Here is an 18939-nt window from a genome sequence, read left to right as displayed (position 1 = left end):
CCACTATTTTCTTCCCTTTTTCTGTTTTTAAAGTGTGTGTGTATATATATATATATATATATTATTTCAGCTCTGTTCTTTTGTGCAACATTAAAAAAAAAAAGTCCTGTATGGTCCATCCAGTCTGCCCAACAAGATAAACTCATTTCACATAGTATGTGATACTTTATATCTGAGTTTGATTAAGCTAGAAGAGTGGCAGCCTGCGAAGCTGCCGGGAGACTTGAGCACCAGCACCTCTTCAACGTAGGGAGAGCGCTTCTCCTGGTGCCATTGTGCTCCCGTCATCATGGAGATGTCAAACCCGTATGTGCCTTCTGTGATGAATCCAATGCTTACTGGTCCCAGGGGATCCATTTCTATCATCTCTTTTCCATGTCTGTGCCACCCTGGAGCCAGCATCTCACACAGTCTCCCCTAACCCCCCCCCCCCCATAAATGTTTTCCTCCAGTTCAAGCCTGGCATCTATTGTAGCCCAACTCCCCCCCCCCAAAAAAAAAATCTACAGATCCATATTTATGTCTCCACCCTTTTCATTCCCTCCCACCCACAAACTTTCTGTGGGTCTGGAATTTTTCTCTTCCCCGCTGGTCTTCACTGGCAATTAACGCACTCAGCCTTCTAGCTCTGAGGCCTTCCTTTCACTATGGCCTGCTCACAGAAAGTTGCCATTGGAGGAGGTGGGAGATGACACACAGGAAAAGCCCCTGGGTTGGCTTAAGTCCATCTGCATTAATTACCAGTGAAGGCAAGCAGGTTTACAGGACTGGAAGGGGGGGGGGGGGTGTAGACATGCCAGACCTGCTGAGAGTGTGATGGAGGGAGAAAAGCAGAGAGTCGGTCAGATATGCTGACCCACACACGATGCTGGACCTTTGGAGAGTAGGTGAGAAGGAGGCAGAGAAGAAGAGGGGCCTAATGGTTAGTGCAGTGCCCTGAGAACCAGAGGAACAGGGTTCATTTCCCACTTCAGCTCCTTGTGACCCTGGGCAAGTCATTTAACCCTCCATTACCCCAGGTACAAACAAACAACCCCCTTCCCCCCATCTTAGATTGTGAGCCCCCTAGAAAATATATCTGTATATAATATGTAATCTCTTTTGATAGTACCACAGAAGAGCAGCATATCAAGTCCCTTCCTCGTTCCTCTAACAATCACCACATCACAAGATCCTGAATATGTCTGCAGGGACTGTAAATTGCTCAATCTTTTCCACAAAAGTGTAGCAAGGTCATTGACAGAGGGAACTGAAGACCCATTTTGAGAGGTCCTCTTACATAATGATCAAAAAGGGTTTCTGTGTTGAACAGTCATCCTAACAAGCTCACTTTGCTTGTTTAACCTCTGACATATAGTATCTCTGTATCATCTAACAGCCCTCCTGATATTCCAGTGTTGTTGAACAAGTATTAACTTTATAATCCAACAACAAAGAAACAAACTCGGACAGAAAATGGTGGTAATGTAAATGGATCAACCTTCAGATAATGCGAGTAAACTTCTACTGGTTATTTTGTTTTGTTTTTTTAATTTCAAACATTTGTATTGTTATAAGTACACAACATATAAGCAATCGATATATAACAGTAACTTTCTGTGTCCCTTTCAGCCTAAAAATAGCCTTATGATTCATCCATGATAACCAAATTCTGCAAACAAATGGCAAGGGGACATGGTTTGGACGTGTTTTGGTGGGGCTAGGGAGTGGACAAAATATGGACATCCAACTCCGATCACAGAAGGGGAAGGGATATCCATGTCTAAATAGATTGGCATCCATATTTAGATGGGGAACTTGACATGTCCAGGTTACAGAGAAGTGGTCTGATTGAGCAGCTGTCCACTGGAGGGATTAAGGCATGGGCACTTCTTTAAATCCCCAGTGTTTGCTGTCCTCCTTCCTCTCACCCATTGTGAAACTGGCAAGGGATACCAGGCTGTATGACAGCTTCAGGTACTATGAACATTCTTAATTGAGCAGCATGAGGAGTAGTCAAATGGTTAGTACAGTAAACTGAGAACCAAAGGACCCAGGTTCAAATACCACTTCAGCTTTTTTATTTTTTTTAAATTGCGAGCCCTCCAGGGATGAAAAATTACCGTACCTGAGTATTTGACACCTGCAAGCCTAAAGGCTATTGAAGTGGTGTACATTAAGTTCACTGCTTTAATCATTAGGCTACCTCCTGCTTTGCATAGATGTCTGTGTGGCCATTTTATAAGATGGATGTTCTATGCTGCCACTCAGAGTTCTATGTCCCTTGTTATCCCACATCCATTATTTTGGACTTTTCGGTTTGTAAAATGGATGTTCATGCTGGATGTTCATTTCACATATATTTTAGGACAGGCTGTATCCTGTTCTAAAATACATGAGAAATGGATGCCCATTTGTGATGTACTGAATTGGACATCCCCGTTAAATACTGCTCCGCATATCCCAAAAAGTGCAAATTGTGTTTTGGACCAACACATACATATAAAAATATAAATGTAGAGCTGCTTTTCGATTAAAACTTTAATTTTAATTGAAGGTATGTTTGTTTGCCCCCCCCCCCCCCCCCCCCCACTGCAGCTCCATAACCCTCCATTGTTCAGTCAGAAGGAGCTGCAGTAGGGAAAAAAAATGAAATAACATACTTTTTAATTACACAATTAATTGTGATTACAAATTTTAAGCAACATGCAGCCCTAAATTAAAGAATAAAAAGATAAGAAATACAAATTGATAAACTACAAATTAAAGAATCTAAAACATGCAGAACAGCAATAAACAGCTTTAGTTTTCACAGCCTACTTCAGAAATACAGCCTTATTAAAATAATGAGAATGCAGTTTTATGCATGTCAGTGGAGTCATAATTCATTTAATTCCATTTCTCTGCATTGTAGAGAGATGATGAGAGGTACAAAGAATCTTTTGTAGATCATGCTTAACTGGGTGGTTAGATCTGATAGTCAACCCAAGAACATATGAAACAATGTTTCCATATCATCAAGCTGATCAATCCATAGACTGGTGGGTTGTGTCCATCTACCAGCAGGTGGAGATAGAGAGCAAACTTTTGCCTCCCTATATGTGGTCATGTGCTGCCGGAAACTCCTCAGTATGTTCTCTATCTCAGCAGGTGGTGGTCACACACAGCAGCAGCTCTGGCTAGGCCTCCAAGCCTAATTTTTAGGTTTTGTTGAGTGCCTGGGGTTGAGGGCTCTTTTGAGCAAGTGCAAACCTGGTGGTGCCAGGTCCCTCCTTTTCTCCCCCCTCCCGCTGGCTCCGTTTAAAAAAAAAAAAAAAAAAAATTTTTAAACGTCCTTAAAGGCGTTTACTTCGACGTTTATTTAAACGTTCATTGCAGCTACTCACTGGGACACCAGGTCGTTACAGCTCGGAGCGGACAGCAGGTAATTTTTACCTTTTTATAGCGGGCAGGGGGTTCCCCGATTCTTCTCCTCGTGGCATATGGCGTCGGAGGGCGAGGGCGGGTCGCTCCCCGGATCGCTTGAGCGCTTCTAGAGGGGATGCGGGGGTCTTACAGCCTGATTCGCCCTTGTTGGGTGACAGTTTCGTGACCGATGAATGTCCCGGTCCTTCCTCCGGCGTGGCGGTTTTTCCCGCCATAAACGCCCATCCCCCGCTTCTCGCCTCCGCCATCTTGGCCGGCCACGCGGCTCGGACGGCTTCTTCGTGGGCCGCCCTTGAGGTTGGAGACATTAATGCCATGAACGCCCTTAATTTGGGCGACGGCACAAAGCGGCTAAAGTTAAGCGCCGTTCTTCCCGCGCGGCTCCTTCGCGGAGTGTCGCGCCGGACGCCATTTTGGATGCGCAGCATGTCTCTCCCCCGCTCTTGCGAGCGCCGGTTGAGGGTGCGTCTAGGGCTGTTGCCCAGGCTGCGGAAGTGCACAGTCTGGGGGGTTTCTCCCCCGTGTTTGTTTTGCTGCTGCATCAGGCTTTCCTCATGCAAAACGCTGCCCCTGCTCCCTCGTCTGGTAAAGAGGTTGAGGTTCCCAGAGGTAAACGCCCTCGGGTTGATTCCCAGGCCTTGGAGGACTTTGTCTCCTCCGATGTAGATGAGGGCAGCGTGTCTGAGGTCTCCCAACGGTCCTTTGCGGATTCCTTGGAGGAGACGGATCCCCGCTCGGATGGAGCGGATGACCCCTCTGCAGCGGCTCTTTAGCTCAGAGGTTTGCCCAACCTGTTAGTGCAGGCCATGGGCATTTTGAAGATTTCCTCTCCGGAGGACGTCTCTCCCTCAGCCCCTGTTGGCTCTGCCATTATGCTGGGGACGAAGCGCCCGCCTAGAACCTTCCACATGCATGATGCCATGCACTCCTTAATTTCGGCTCAATGGGATGTCCCGGAAGCGAGCCTTAAAGTGGCTAGGGCTATGTCCCGCCGCTATCCTTTGCCTGAAGGTGAACGTGAGGCCTTTCTGTGGCCTACCGTGGATTCTTTAATCACTGCGGTGACTAAGAAAACGGCGTTACCAGTGGAAGGTGGCACGGCCCTAAAGGACGCCCAAGACAGAGGATTGGAGGCGGCCTTAAGGTCGTCCTTTGAGGCGGCTGCTTTAAGTTTGCAGGCCTCAGTTTGCGGCTCCTATGTGGCCAGGGCGTGCCTGACTATGGTGCAGCGGGCTTCCCCCTCGGATCATTCCTTGAGGGCTGTTTGGCCGGCCCTGGAATCGGGCTTAGCCTATTTGGCAGACTTGCTGTATGATGTCTTGAGAGCCTCAGCTAAAGGCATGGCTCAGACAATCTCTGCGCGGCGGTGGCTTTGGCTGAAACATTGGTCTGCTGACCATGCCTCTAAATCCCGCCTGGCTAGATTGCCTTTTAAAGGCAAGCTGCTCTTTGGGGTCGAGCTGGACAAAATCGTGACCGATCTCGGCACGTCTAAGGGCAAGAAGTTACCAGAGGTCAGGGCTCGGGCTAGTACTCGCCCTGGTACCTCCAGAGGACGGGCTCAGGAAGCCCATCGGTACCGCCCGGGCAGGTCGGGCTCCTCTGCCCTCTCTTCCTTCAAGAGGAACTTCTCCCCCAAGCAGCATTCCTTTCGCAGAGACCGCCGTCCCGGAGGTGCTCCCTCCGGTCCTCCCCCAGGGTCTCGTACCCAATGACGGGGCCTTGGTCCACGCCTCAGTGCAGATTGGAGGATGGCTGTCCTCGTTTATGGGCGAGTGGACCACAATAACTTCAGACGCTTGAGTGCTGGAAGTCATCAGAGACGGCTACAAGCTAGAGTTCTGCCGACCCTTAAAAGACGGGTTTGTACTCTCTCCCTGCAAGTCTCCGGTCAAAGCTGTGGCAGTGCAGCAGACCTTGGACAATCTGTTCCGCCTGGGGGCGGTCGTTCCGGTGCCAGAGAATCAGCCTGGCAAGGGACGTTACTCCTTTTTCTTTGTGATTCCAAAGAAAGGAGGTTCTGTACGGCCTATCCTCGACCTCAAGGGGTCCATTGGGCCTTGAAAGTTCGGCACTTTCGCATGGAGACCCTCCGCTCTGTTATAGCGGCAGTGAAGGCAGGAGAGTTCCTGGCATCCTTGGACTTCAAGGACGCGTACTTGCATATTCCCATCTGGCCTCCTCATCAACGCTTTTTGCGTTTTGCAGTACTGGTCGACACTTCCAGTTCAGAGCCCTCCCGTTCGGGTTGGCTACTGCTCCGCGGACCTTCTCCAAAGTAATGGTGGTCATCGCGGCCTTCCTGTGGAAGGAAGGAGTTCAAGTCCATTCTTATCTGGACGACTGGTTGATCCAAGCCCCTCTTATGCAGAGTGCGGCAAAGCTGTGAACCGGGTGGTTGCTCTTTCGAGCTCCCTGAGGTGGATCATCAACTGGGAGAAAAGCCAGCTGCGCCCGACTCAGTCCCTGGAGCATCTGGGAGTTCGATTCGACACCCAAGTGGGCAGAGTGTTCCTGCCAGACAATTGGATTGTCAAGCTTCAGGCTCAGGTGGACTAGTTCCTAGTAGCCTCTCCTATTCGGACTTGGGACTATGTGCAGCTGTTGGGCTCTATGTCGGCCACGATGGATGTAGTGCCCTGGGCCAGGGCTCATATGAGACCACTTCGACAATCTCTGCTGCTGCGCTGGACTCCGATGTCGGAGGATTATGCTGTGCGCCTTCCCTTGGACCCAGCAGTGCGCAAGGCGCTGAGCTGGTGGACGCAGACAGACAAGTTGTCTGCAGGAATGCCTCTGGTGACCCCGGAGTTGATTGTCGTCACGACGGACGCCTCTTTGTCGGGCTGGGGAGCCCTCTTCTTGGGAAGGACAGCGCAGGGGCTCTGGTCTCCTGCAGAGGCAAAGTGGTCTATCAACCTCCTGGAACTCAGAGCCATTCGGTTGGCGTTTTTGGAGTTCATCCCGGTACTGGCGTTGAAGCCAGTACGGGTCCTTTTGGACAATGCCACGGCTGTGGTCTATGTCAACCGCCAGGGAGGTACCAAGAGCGCCCCTCTAGCCAAGGCAGCCGTGAATCTATGCCAGTGGGCGGTAGCAAGCCTGGAGCAGCTGTCAGCAGCCCACATTGCCGGAGTCATGAATGTCAAGGCGGACTTTCTCAGTTGCCATACCTTGGATCCCGGAGAGTGGCAGTTATCGGCTCAGGCGTTCTTGGATATCACGAAGCGCTGGGGCCAGCCGAGCCTAGATCTATTGGCGTCATCGGCCAGTTGCCAAGTGCCGCGTTTTTTCAGCAGAGGACGGGACCCTCGATCTCTGGGAGTCGATGCTCTCCTCTAACAGTGGCCAACACAAGAGCTTCTCTATGTGTTCCCGCCCTGGCCCATGTTGGGCAGGGTGCTAGACCGATTGGCAAAGCATCCGGGCTGGATAATCCTGGTGGGGCTGCCAGTGGAGCAGGGTCTGTTACATCAGGGTCCCGTGGTGATGGAGGATCCCTCCCCCTTTGGGCTTACGGCCTGGCTATTGAGCGGCAGCGTCTGAGGAAGAAGGACTTCTCAGACAAGGTCATCGCCACTATGCTGAGAGCGAGGAAGCGCTCTACTTTTACTGCTTACGCCAGGGTTTGGCGTACCTTTGCAGCGTGGCGAAGCAGGCTCATTTTCTTCATTCACTGCTCCAATTTCTTCAGTGTTGGCATTCCCGCAAGAAGGTCTGGAGAAAGGCCTGTCGCTCAGTTCCCTTTAAGTCCAGGTAGCGGCCCTGGCTTGCTTCAGGGACCGCCTGAAGGGTGCTTCCCTGGCTTCATAGCCAGATGTGGTGCGTTTTCTCAAGGGAGTTAAGCACCTGCGCCCTCCTCTGCACTCAATGGTGCCTGCGTGGAATTTTAACCTGGTGCTCAGAGCATTACAGAAGCCGCCTTTTGAACCCTTGTTGAGGGCATCTCTGAAAGACCTGACGTTGAAAGCAGTCTTTTTGGTGGCTATCCTTCAGCCAGAAGAGTTTCCGAGCTCCAGGCACTCTCATGTCGAGAGTCTTTTCTGCAGTTCACTGAGGCAGGAGTGACTATTCGCACAGTGCCTTCCTTCCTGCCCAAGATTGTTTCTCGCTTCCATGTGAATCAGCAGCTCTGTCTCCCTTCCTTTCGTAGGGAGGACTACCCAGAGGAGTACTCTGCTCTTAAATATCTGGATGTGAGACGAGTCATCATCAGATACTTGGAAGTGACCAATGATTTCCGGAAATCGGATCATCTGTTTGTCCTGTTGGCAGGTCCTCGTAAGGGTCTGCAGGCTGCTAAGCCTCCAGTGGCAAGATGGGTCAAGGAAGTCATTGCCGCGGCTTATGTGGCCGCGGGGAAGGTGCCGCCTATCCAGCTGAAGGCTCACTCCACTAGAGCTCAGGCGGCCTCGATGGCAGAGGCCGGGTCCGTCTCCTTGGAAGAGATATGCAAGGCGGCAACTTGGGCATCGGCCCATACATTCTCCAAGCATTACCGCTTGACTGTGGCGGCACGGGCGGAGGCCCGGTGTGGAGCTTCAGTGTTGAGTTCGGGGATTTCTATGTCCCGCCCTGGGTGAGTACTGCTTCGGTACATCCCACCAGTCTATGGATTGATCAGCTTGATGATATGGAAGGTAAAATTATGTATAATCATACCTGATAATTTTCTTTCCATTAATCATAGCTGATCAATCCATAGCCCCGCCCAGATATCTGTATGGTTTCTATTCTGGTTGCATTTCAGGTTCAAGTTTAGTCTTCAGTTACTTCAGGAAGACTTCGGGTTCAAGTTTTTTCACTTGGATTCTTCAAGAGTTGAGACGAGTTTGTGTTACAGTGAGCTGCTGCATTCCTCTCCCCTCCGTTTTACGGGGCTGGATTGAGACATAAATTCTGCCGGCACTCCCTCCCGCTTCGTGCGGTTGTAGGGCAGTTTTGTACCCCTCCCGCTTCGGCGGTGCTAGGGTCAGTCAGCTCCTCCCGCGGTTGCGGTTGCAGGATAAGCCAGATCCCCCCGCATCGGCGGGTGTGGTGTCCCTCCCCCGCTCCACGGGGATGAGCTGGACGGATTCCCCTCCCCCACTTGTGTGGGGATGAGCTGGGTTAATTCCCCTCCCCCACTTGTATGGGGATGAGCTGGGTTAATTCCCCTCCCCCGTTTCTGCGGTGGTGAGCTGGGCAGAGTGTCCCTTTGTGGGTGTAATTCTCTAAGTGCTGAGTCCTGCAGATGGAGCTTTGATATCGACATACTGAGGAGTTTCTGGCAGCACATGACCACATATAGGGAGGCAAAAGTTTGCTCTCTATCTCCACCTGCTGGTAGATGGACACAACCCACCAGTCTATGGATTGATCAGCTATGATTAATGGAAAGAAAATTATCAGGTATGATTATACATAATTTTACCTTAATTCTGAAAATCCAGATAAAAGCTGCCAGCGTGGCTATGATTAAGCATGGTTTGGGGAAAACCCCCCCCCCCCCCCCCAAAACATTGGAGCATTTTAGTTTTTGAATATTAATCTTCCCAAATTGACATATTGAAGCTTGCAATTTTTGTCTTCTGAAAAAAAGTTATAGAAGAAAAATCCTTTCCTATTATTCTGGCAGCTGTTAAGATATCGATGTAAAATATTCATTGTGAATTAGTATATACTGTGTTATGAAAAATGAATATAGTGTTCAAAGTTGTCTAGAAATTTTCCAGGTTAGACTAAAGATGGCATTGCCCGTAATTTACATGAACTTCAGTGAGATGAACGTGATGTTCTTTTCTGATTTTTGTTGCATTTCCTGAGCTAAACTACTGTTTTTTTATTTTCCCTTTCTTTTTAGTCGGTGGATAAGCAGCGAGCACTAGAAGAAACCAAAGCCTACACAACTCAATCCTTAGCAAGTGTAGCGTATCTGATCAATACATTAGCCAACAATGTCCTCCAGATGCTGGATATTCAGGCATCCCAGCTTCGGCGTATGGAATCGTCAATCAACCACATTTCACAGGTAAGTTCATCTAGCTTTTTCCTCCTGACTGCGTACCACTCCACTCCTTGTCCACCAGTGTACCTGAATGTAACTCACCTTGAGCTACTACTGAAAAAAGTGTAAGCAAAATCTAAGTAAATAAATAAATTTAAAACATAGAGAAAAAAATGTAAATTATGTTGGCACCTTAGTTAACAGTGACACAGACTTCCAGGTACTTGATGAAGCAGAACAAAACACTGCAAAAAACGTTGCTCATAATGTATATAGAAAATGCTGTTTTGGAGTAACAGGTGAATTCCTAGAAATCAAGTTGCAGCAGCAGCAACTCTGTAAGAAAACGCAACACTGCAAATATTGCATGAAGCTGTAACAAACATTGTATTGGAAACACAGAAAAAACTAGACTGCTAACTGAAACTACATTCCAGTAGAATACCTCACTTCACTTACATGCAGAACAGAGACCCTCATCAAATAAGTGAACACATAAAAATAGAAATATACAGACAAACTGAATTCTTTGCTGACTGCATTAGCATCTCCCACTCTAGTCATATTCCCATTTAGATAAAAAGGGATGGGAACAAAATGAGGTGGAGTCTGGATTATGACTCTTCTTTCCTTAGAATTGTCTGCTGCAAACTTGTTCCTCCTCTTCTTGAATTGACAGCAGAATTGTTTTGTTGTGAATGCTCTGCCTGCTGCAGGCTCATCCTTCCCCCCCCCCCCCCCCCCCCCCCCCCCCCCCCCCACTGCCTGGGAGAAGGAAACAGGGATGTTCTTTTCAGCCTGAGACTGGGACACTAGAAAATAGTCATAGAGGCAGAGCCCTATGTGCTGATATAGTCAGTCCCCTGCTATGCATAGATAAAAGAAGCCTTACTGGTAACACCATTCTTTGACATGTTGTCTGGGGCTAAGAGGGAGGGTGCCTTAGCATGCTGCCCTCCCTTTCCCCAGTCCTGGTGCAGAAGCATTGTGATAAATGCACACTGAGAACAGTTTAATAATCCTGGCAGATATATACATGAATCTTGCATTAATGTTCATCAAGTAGAGTTAGGTAGTTTAACTGTTTTATCTGCAATAATTGATGACAGCATGTGCAAAAGAATATTCTCAGTAAAACCTGCTTAACCCTGAATGCCTTTTTAGAAAAAATCATATATCTTTTTGTAAATAAAATATTTTTGAATTTATAAACTGTCAAAGGACCCTACCAAAGTAAATGGAATTCTAGGGAGCACGCAATGAAGCTACAAAGAAGTAAATTTAAAACAAATAGGAGAAAATATTTCTTCACTCAATGTGTAATTAAACTGCGGAATTCGTTGCCAGAGAATGTGGTAAATGCAGTTAGCTTAGTGGGGTTTAAAAAAGATTTGGATAGCTTCCTAAAAGAAAAGTCCATAATCTATTATTAAGATGGACTTGGGCAAAATCCACTGCTTATTTTTAGGATAAGTAGCATAAAATGTATTGTACTGTTTGGGGATCTTGCCAGGTACTTATAATCTGGATTGGCCACTGTTGGAAACAGGATTCTGGGCTTGATGGACCTTCAGTCTGTCCCAGTATGGCAACACTTATGTTCTTAAGGTAATAGAAATTACATAATTCCCTTTCCAACATCTTACATGTTTATAATGAATTTACAAGGGACATACTGCAACATTCCAATAAAATTGGATAAAAATACTACTTGTAAATATATGAATTACTATAATCTTGTCAATATTTACATAATCTAAAGTATAATGTGCTTTAAAATCTCTATCTGTGTTCTTATAATCCACTATATCCTCTGCAGTTCCAAGTGGATTACAAATCAAGAACCAGAACATTCTCCGAGGACAAGCAGGCTGCTTGTTCTCATGATTGGGTCGTCGTCCGCGATGGCCCAGGAGACCGGCACAATTTGTATAGGAAAACAAAGAACTCTCCGTCGCGCGGGCAGAACACACCGCACATGCACGAACGGCTTCTCGCCCGCGACACAAGCGTGCCCTCCTCAGTTTTTTCTCCTCCACGTCTGAGGCGACACGGTGTTTCTGCTGTGTTCCTTTTAGGCCCAGGAGACTTTTTGCGTCCCGTTTCTTCCATCTTGTTTTGTTTTCAGAAAAAAAAAAAAAAGTAATAGAACTTTAGTCTACCCTTTATTTCATTAGTTTTTTTCTCATTCTGTTTGTTTTCTTCTTTTTTCGCTGCGGCTGGCTTTTAGGCTGCTCGGTCGGGTTTTTGCTTCCTTTTTATGCCTTTTTATTGGCATCATCGAGTCTTTTAATTTCGCAGCCGCCGTTTTTCTGTACATGTCATCGAGGACACCCAGCGGCGTTGTACTCGCTGCAACCGGACCATCTCGGGTACTGACCCCCCACTTGTGGTATCTCCAGTGCCTTGGGCCCGATCATTTTCCAGCTGCTTGTAAGCTGTGTCCTTTAATGAAGAAACGGACTCAAGTGTCTCAGAAGGCTCAACGGGAAAAACGTTTTGCTGATCGGTCCGGTCCTTCGACGTCGGCATCGACATCGGTACCGAGGTCGGCGGCATCGACTTCGAGAGCACAAGTAATGGCTGCCAAATGATTACATCACGCTGGGAGCAGCGAGGCATCGAGTGGGTCTCTACCTGTCTCGAGGCCTACTGCTATGCATGCCCCCCGGGACCGACCTTCGTCGGACCCGACCCCGAGGAGGCGTGAGGATTCCAGGTCCTCCTCTTTGGTACCGAGGAGTCTCGATGACGGGAGTCGAGCGAAGGCTAAGAAGCACCGTCATCATTCTCCTTCCATGCGCGGTACCGAGAGTTCCGGGGAGCCGAGGGACTCGGCACCCGAGAAGCGTCGGCGCCAGGAGGACCGCTCACCCTCTATACAGGAGGTGCCGATGCGTCGGTCTTTTGGCAGCCTCATACCGGCTCTCGAGCCCCCTCAGATTCTGCCACCGACTCCTGTACCGACCCCTCAGCCTTAAGCTCTCGACGAGCATATCAGGGCCCTCCTTCCAGTACAGCGCTGCGTATGCCTTGTAGCTCTATATAAATGGTAAGTAGTAGTAGTAATTAAGTGATGGGATTTGTTGCCTGGATATATGATACATGCAGTTAACATACATGGTTTTTGGAAAGGTATTTATCTGCAGACAATCCTTTTCTGGAGGCGAGAAGGCAGTAGACCTAGAGGACATGAATTGAGGTTGAAAGGAGGCAGACTCAGGAGTAATGTCAGTAAGTATGTTTTCACGGAAAGCGTGGTAGATACAATGAATGTCCTCTTGCTGGAGGTGGTGGAGATGAAAACGGTAATGGAATTCAAACATACGTGGGATAAACACAAAGGAATCCTGTTTAGAAGGAATAGATCCAAGGAATCTTAGTGGAGATTGTGTGGCAACCCTAATATATAGTAGGTGCTTCTAGTACATAAGCACCGCCATACTGGGAAAAGACCAAGGGTCCATCAAGCCCAGCATCCTGTCTCCGATAGAAGATAGATGAGTTATCATATATATCGTATATCATATCCAGGCTGTCATTACTCCTTTATGTATTTTAAAATTATTAGGCTCAAAGCATCCCTGGACATGTGGATCTCCACTAGGTAAACGGACAAAAATTAGAAGTTTACAAGGATGCAAGATAGCGTCCCAGCAGGGCCCAAGAGACAGGCAGAGCTCCGGAGTCTTAATGTGTGGATGAGACAATGGTGCAAGGAGGAGGGCTTTAGATTTGTTAGGAACTGGGCGACATTCTGGGGAAAAGGAAACCTATTCAGAAAGGATGGGCTCCACCTTAACAGTCTCTTAATCTAATCGTGCACTTTCACAAACTCCCGACAGGGAAACCCTGTTTCGCCGACAGAAGGCTGCTTCAGGGGAAATTCCTTTCTTAAACACATCCAAGCAAATTATACACCTTGTGGTCTCCATTTGGCACTGGTGCAAAATGGTAATGATTTTAATTACCCCCATATAGACTGGGTTAATGTAACATTGGGGCACGCTAGGGAGGTAAACTTCCTTGATGAAATAAAGGACAGCTTTGTGGAGCAGCTGGTACAGGAGCTGACGAGAGAAGGAAAAATTCTAGACTTAGTCATTTGTGGAGCGCATGATCTGGTACAGGAGGTGTAACGTCCGTGGGCCGCTTGACAACAGTGATCATAACATGATCACCTTTGAAATTTGCTTGCAAAAAGGTAAACATAGGAAGTCAAATATGTTAGTGTTTAACTTTAAGAAAGGAAGCTATTATAAAATGAGAAGAATGGTAAAAAAAAAAAAGAGGAGCGACTGAGAGGGTAAGAAACCTACAACAGGCCTGGATGCTGTTCAAAAACACCGTCCTGGAGGCCCAGGCCAAACATAGTCCATGTATCAGAAAAGGAGGACGGAAAACCAAACGACAGCCGGCATGGTTAAAAAGTGAGGTAAAGGAAGCTATTGCAACTAAAAAAGGAATCCTTCAGAAAATGGAAGAAGGAACCGAATGAAGAAAATAAGAAGTGGCATAAGGAATGTCAAGCCAGATGCAAAGCGCTGATAAGAAAGGCAAAGAGGGATTTTGAAAGAAAGATAGCGTTAGAGGCGAAAACTGATAGTAAGAATTTCTTCAGATACATTAAAAGCAGGAAACTGGCAAAAGAATCGGTTGGCCCACTGGATGACCAGGGTGTAAAAGGGGCGATCAAGGAAGACAAAGAAATAGTAGAAAAAATAAATGAGTTCTTTGCTTCCGTCATCACCGAGGAACATTTGGGTGGGATACCAGCACCGGACAGGGTATTCGAGGCTGACGAGTCGGAAAAAATGAAATATCTGTAAACCTGGAACATGTAATGGAGCAATTTTGCAAACTGAGTACAAATCTCCTGGACCAGATAGTACTCACCCTAGGGTACTGATAGAACTAAAAAATGAGCTGGCAGAGCTACTGTTAGTGATTTGTAATTTATCCTTAAAATTGAGTGTGGTACCGGAAGATTGGAGGGTGGCCAATGTAACGCCGATATTTAAAAAAGGTTCCAGAGGAGATCCGGGAAATTATAGACCGGTGAGTCTGATGTTGATGCCGGGCAAAATGGTAGAGACTATTATCAAGAACAAAATTACAGAGCACATTCAAAAGAATGAACTAATGGGACAAAGTCAGCATGGATTTAGTGAAGGGAAGTCTTGCCTCACCAATCTGCTGCATTTCTTTGAAGGAGTAAACAGACATGTGGACAAAGGTGAGTCGGTTGATATTGCGTATCTAGATTTTCAGAAGGCGTTTTATAAAGTCCCTCATGAAAGAGTACAGAGGAAACTAGAGGGACATGGGATCAGAGGTAGTGTCTTACTGTGGATTAAAAACTGGTCGAAAGATAGGAAGAGTAGGATTAAAAGGTCAATATTCACACTGGAGAAGGGTAGTTAGTGGGGTCCCTCAGGGATCTGTGCTGGGACCTCTGCTTTTTAACATATTCATAAATGACCTTGGGGGGTAACTAGTGAAGTAATCAAATTTGCTGATGACACAAAGTTATTCAAAGTCGGCAACTCGCGGGAAGATTGTGAAAAACTACAAGAGGACCTTACGAGACTGGGAGACTGGGCGTCTAAATGGCAGATGACGTTTAATGTGAACAAGTGCAGAGTTATGCATGTGGGAAAGAGAAACCCAAACTATAGCTACGTCATGTAAGGTTCAGTGTTAGCAGTCACGGACCAAGAAAGGGATCTAGGTGTCATCATTGATGATACGTTGAAATCTTCTGCTCAATGTGCTGCTGCGGCTAGGAAAGCAAGTAGAATGTTGGGTATCATTAGAAAAGGGATTGAAAACAAAAATAAGGATGATATTCTGCCATTGTATCGCTCCATGGTGCGACCGCACCTCGAGTATTGTGTTCAATTCTGGTCGCCACACCTCAAAAAAGATATAGTGGAATTGGAAAAGGTGCAGAGAAGGGCGACAAAGATGATACAGGAGATGGGACGACTTCCCTATGAGGAAAGGCTGAAGAGGCTGGGGCTCTTTAGGCTGGAGAAGAGGCGGCTGAGGGGAGATATGATAGTGGTCTATAAGATAATCAGTGGAATGGAACGGGTCGATGTGGATCGTCTGTTTACGCTTTCCAAAAATACTAGGACAAGGGGGCATGCGATGAAGATGCAGTGTGGTAAATTGAAAACGAATCGGAGGAAATTTTTCTTCACTCAACGCGTAGTTGGACTCTGGAATTCGTTGCCAGAAAAAGTGGTTAAGGCGGTTAACTTAGCGGACTTCAAAAAAGGGTTGGACGGCTTCCTGGAGGAAAAGGCCATAGAATGTTATTGAATGGAATTGAGAATAATCCACTATCTCTGAGATGGGCGGGACAAATTGCTTGGTCTTTTGGCCGCTGTCGGTGACAGGGTGCTGGGCTCGATGGACCCTTGGTCTGTCCCAGCATGGCGATGCTTATGTACTTATGTACTTAAGACGTGATGGAAATGCTTCTGATCTGCACTTCGTTCTTAAGCTACTGAAAGCCTGAGTGTAAGCTTCAGTGGAAATGGCATTTTTTTTTTTTTTTTGCATCTGATTACTAGCTTTGTATCCCTCTTTAGAGCTTTTTACTTCTGTTTACATATTTTTTCATTCTGGGAGATAGCAGACCCCATATGGAGGCAATATCTACTGAGACGTGGCTGTATCAAGCCCTTTGTACATCTGCCCATCTTCTATTCATCAATAAATCTTGGATTGCATGATTTTGGACCTTGTGGCTGTTTTCTTTTCTCCATTGGTTTGTCACCACTGTGATATGTGGTCGGTTCTTTCTTTGCAGAGACTTTCTACCTCTTTCTTTTAGTTTTTAATTTTGGGCATATTATGACAAATGAATCTCGCTGCTATGCTGGGGTATGTTGGAGATTCTCTGTGTCTTGGATTCGGTGCCGCTGCTTACCTCAACATTTGCATTGTTCTAAAGAGAGCATTGTGGAATACATTTATAATAGGCAAAAGAAACATATCTAGAGCTTTTTAATCAGGCTGGTGACATCTAGTGCAATTGGAATATTTGTTTTGTCGTTTTTTTTTTAAACGTATCTTTTATTCAGTGAGGTTACAGATCTCAGGTGAGGTTGTTAAATCATAATCTCCCACATTAAATTTCATCAACAATATAAGAAAGTAGAACAAACTACAATTAATTAATTACAATTTCAACTGTACACTTGGTATTTAAAACAATTCTTTAGAGATAGTGGTGTGAAGGGAGTTTTGTCGAGCAACTCCTGACCCACCTTTATCTTATTACTCGAATACTTTTTTCCTCAGAAAATGTGCCTAAAATAAGAGGGAAGCAACATGCCTACCCTGCAGCACCTGCTGTATCCTTGGTTGGGGTCATGGATCGTTTTGCCGTTCCAAGCACCTCTGTGGGTCTTGTTGATTCGCTGCAGGAGGTGAACCACTCTCCCCACTTGAAGTGGATAGTACTCTCAGTCCCAAAGTATGGATAACCCAAAGGTGGCAGTAACCAGGCCTGGAGTTCTGGACTCTTTTCCCCCAAAGAGGGTCTGAGGCCTCAGAGTCTGAGTTAGATCAGGGGGAAGGATTGCTGGAACTGGCCATGCAGGCAGGCGTGGCACAAGATGGTGGTGAGTGCAGTGGCTGTGATATCGGAACAGGGCGAAGATAATCAAGATGGGCAAGATATTTTCCTAAGTAAGTCCTTCCTGCAAGCCAAGCCTGTTATTACCCTAGATTCAATTTGTGATGCCCTTTTGGGACTGGAATTATATTTGTTCTAAAAAATTAAAACTTTAATTGGCTCAGATGAAATCCTTTACTGGGAGAATATTCAAACTTTGGAGCAGAATGTGGTGTCCAATATTAATGAAATAATTAAACTAAGAGAGGGACAAAGAGAATATGTATTACAGTGCAAGAAAACCAGCACACTGAAAACTGTTTTTTTAACTTTTCACCTTTAAAAGATACTTGTCTGAGATATTGAAGCTGCCAGGACAGTCCTACACACCAGTTTCTAGAATGTGTTATATTTCTTCTTATGTTAAAAAAAAAGTCTTCTGAGCAACCAATTGCTGATGGAGCAGAAGTAATAGTTTTTTTTGTTCTTTTTAATTGAATTTTGAAATACATATCTCAACAATATCAGAGATAATCAGAAAACATTGAAAAATAAAAATTCACTTAAGCATTATAGGAAAATATACATCAATCTTTCATCCATTAAACAGGAAATCAAGAACCCAAGATATAAGAAATAAATATTCTAAGAAGGAATAGTTTTTGATAACTTATAAGTACATAAGTATTGCTATACTGGGACAGACCAAAGGTCCATGAAGCCCAGCATCCTGTTTCTAACAGTGGCCAATCCAGGTCACAAACACCTGGCAAGATCCCAAAAAAAAATACTAACACATTTTATGCTGCTTATCCCAGAAATAAGCAGTGGATGTTCCCCAAGTCCATTTTAATAATGGCCTATGGACTTTTCCTTTAGGAAGCCGTCCAGACCTTTTTTAAACCCCTCTAAGCTAACCACCTTTACCACATTCTCTTTTAAAGTTTTTTGGCTGTTAAGTTTCTACCTCTAGAAAAAGTTTCAGTTGAACTTGATACAGACAACTGAAAATGATTCTTTGGGAATGCAAACCATAGTTTGTTTGTTTTTTTCTCCCCCCCTTGATATTTCAAGGCAGACCCAAAAGAGGCATCGATCTTTTTTTTTTATTTATTTGTAAGACGTCTTTTATTGAAAATTCTCATTAGACAACATACAATATTTATCGCTCTACACTGGCATGTTTACAATGTAGTCCAGACAAGATGAAAACCAGGTAGTGCAATTTACTGCCACAGTACAACAATTAAATATAAACTGTAGAAAATTCAACTTTTTATTGAAAAAAAATTTCCCCCCCCCCCCATCTTATCAACAGCCCCCCTCTATTGCTAAATCCTGTCCAATCCCTCCCACCCCCATCTATTTCCCCGCCCTACACAACTGTCTCACTATGAGGCATCGATCCTTTTTGAAACTGTCATCTGATTTCGCAGCTGGGAGGAATATTTTGGCTTAATTTTCCTTGTAAATGTGTGGTAAAGTGGCACTCAGTTAAATATATATATTTTTGGGACCTGTACACTTAGATTTTGAACTATAAGCTGACTGTTTCTCACTTGCAACAGCCAGCGGCTTTGTCAACTTTTATTCTGTAATATAAGGATATATGCTTGCTATTGGTCTTTCTTTACATCTAGCACTCTTCTTCGCTGTCCCTTGATCCAACTCTTTGGTCATTAATGTGATTTGTCTGACAAGAACTGCCTTGGGTCCTGTAATCTATTGGGATTCCAAAAACTTTACTGTTCTGTTTTAAAAGCATTTACATTAATTTACATATCCACAGAAGTCAGACTTGCTGGCCTATAGTTCCCAACCTCTTCCTTCTGCTTTTGTTGAAAGGGACTGCATCTGCCAATCTTCAGTTCTGACTCTAGAGAAACACCCTTAGGCAGTTGAAGGAATGCAAATTCCA

The 18939-nt window shown here is 45.7% G+C and overlaps 1 protein-coding gene across 4 annotated transcripts in view; it reads left to right on the top strand.

The window, feature by feature from the left end:
- The window catches only part of ABI2 (abl interactor 2), a 304672-nt gene that overhangs the window by 36186 nt on the left and 249547 nt on the right, over positions 1–18939 (top strand). For all 4 annotated transcript variants that reach the window (XR_003942794.1, XM_030209247.1, XM_030209246.1 and 1 more), the window contains exon 2: positions 9248–9415. Coding sequence is in view for 3 of the 4 variants with exons in the window: in XM_030209247.1 (XP_030065107.1) it covers positions 9248–9415 (168 nt within the window). In the remaining variant the exon portion in view is untranslated. The remainder of the gene's footprint in view (positions 1–9247; positions 9416–18939) is intronic.

Source organism: Microcaecilia unicolor, chromosome 7 (genome assembly GCF_901765095.1).
Source record: "Microcaecilia unicolor chromosome 7, aMicUni1.1, whole genome shotgun sequence".
Lineage (NCBI taxonomy): Eukaryota > Metazoa > Chordata > Amphibia > Gymnophiona > Siphonopidae > Microcaecilia > Microcaecilia unicolor.
This window is presented reverse-complemented; position numbering and strand designations above follow the sequence as displayed.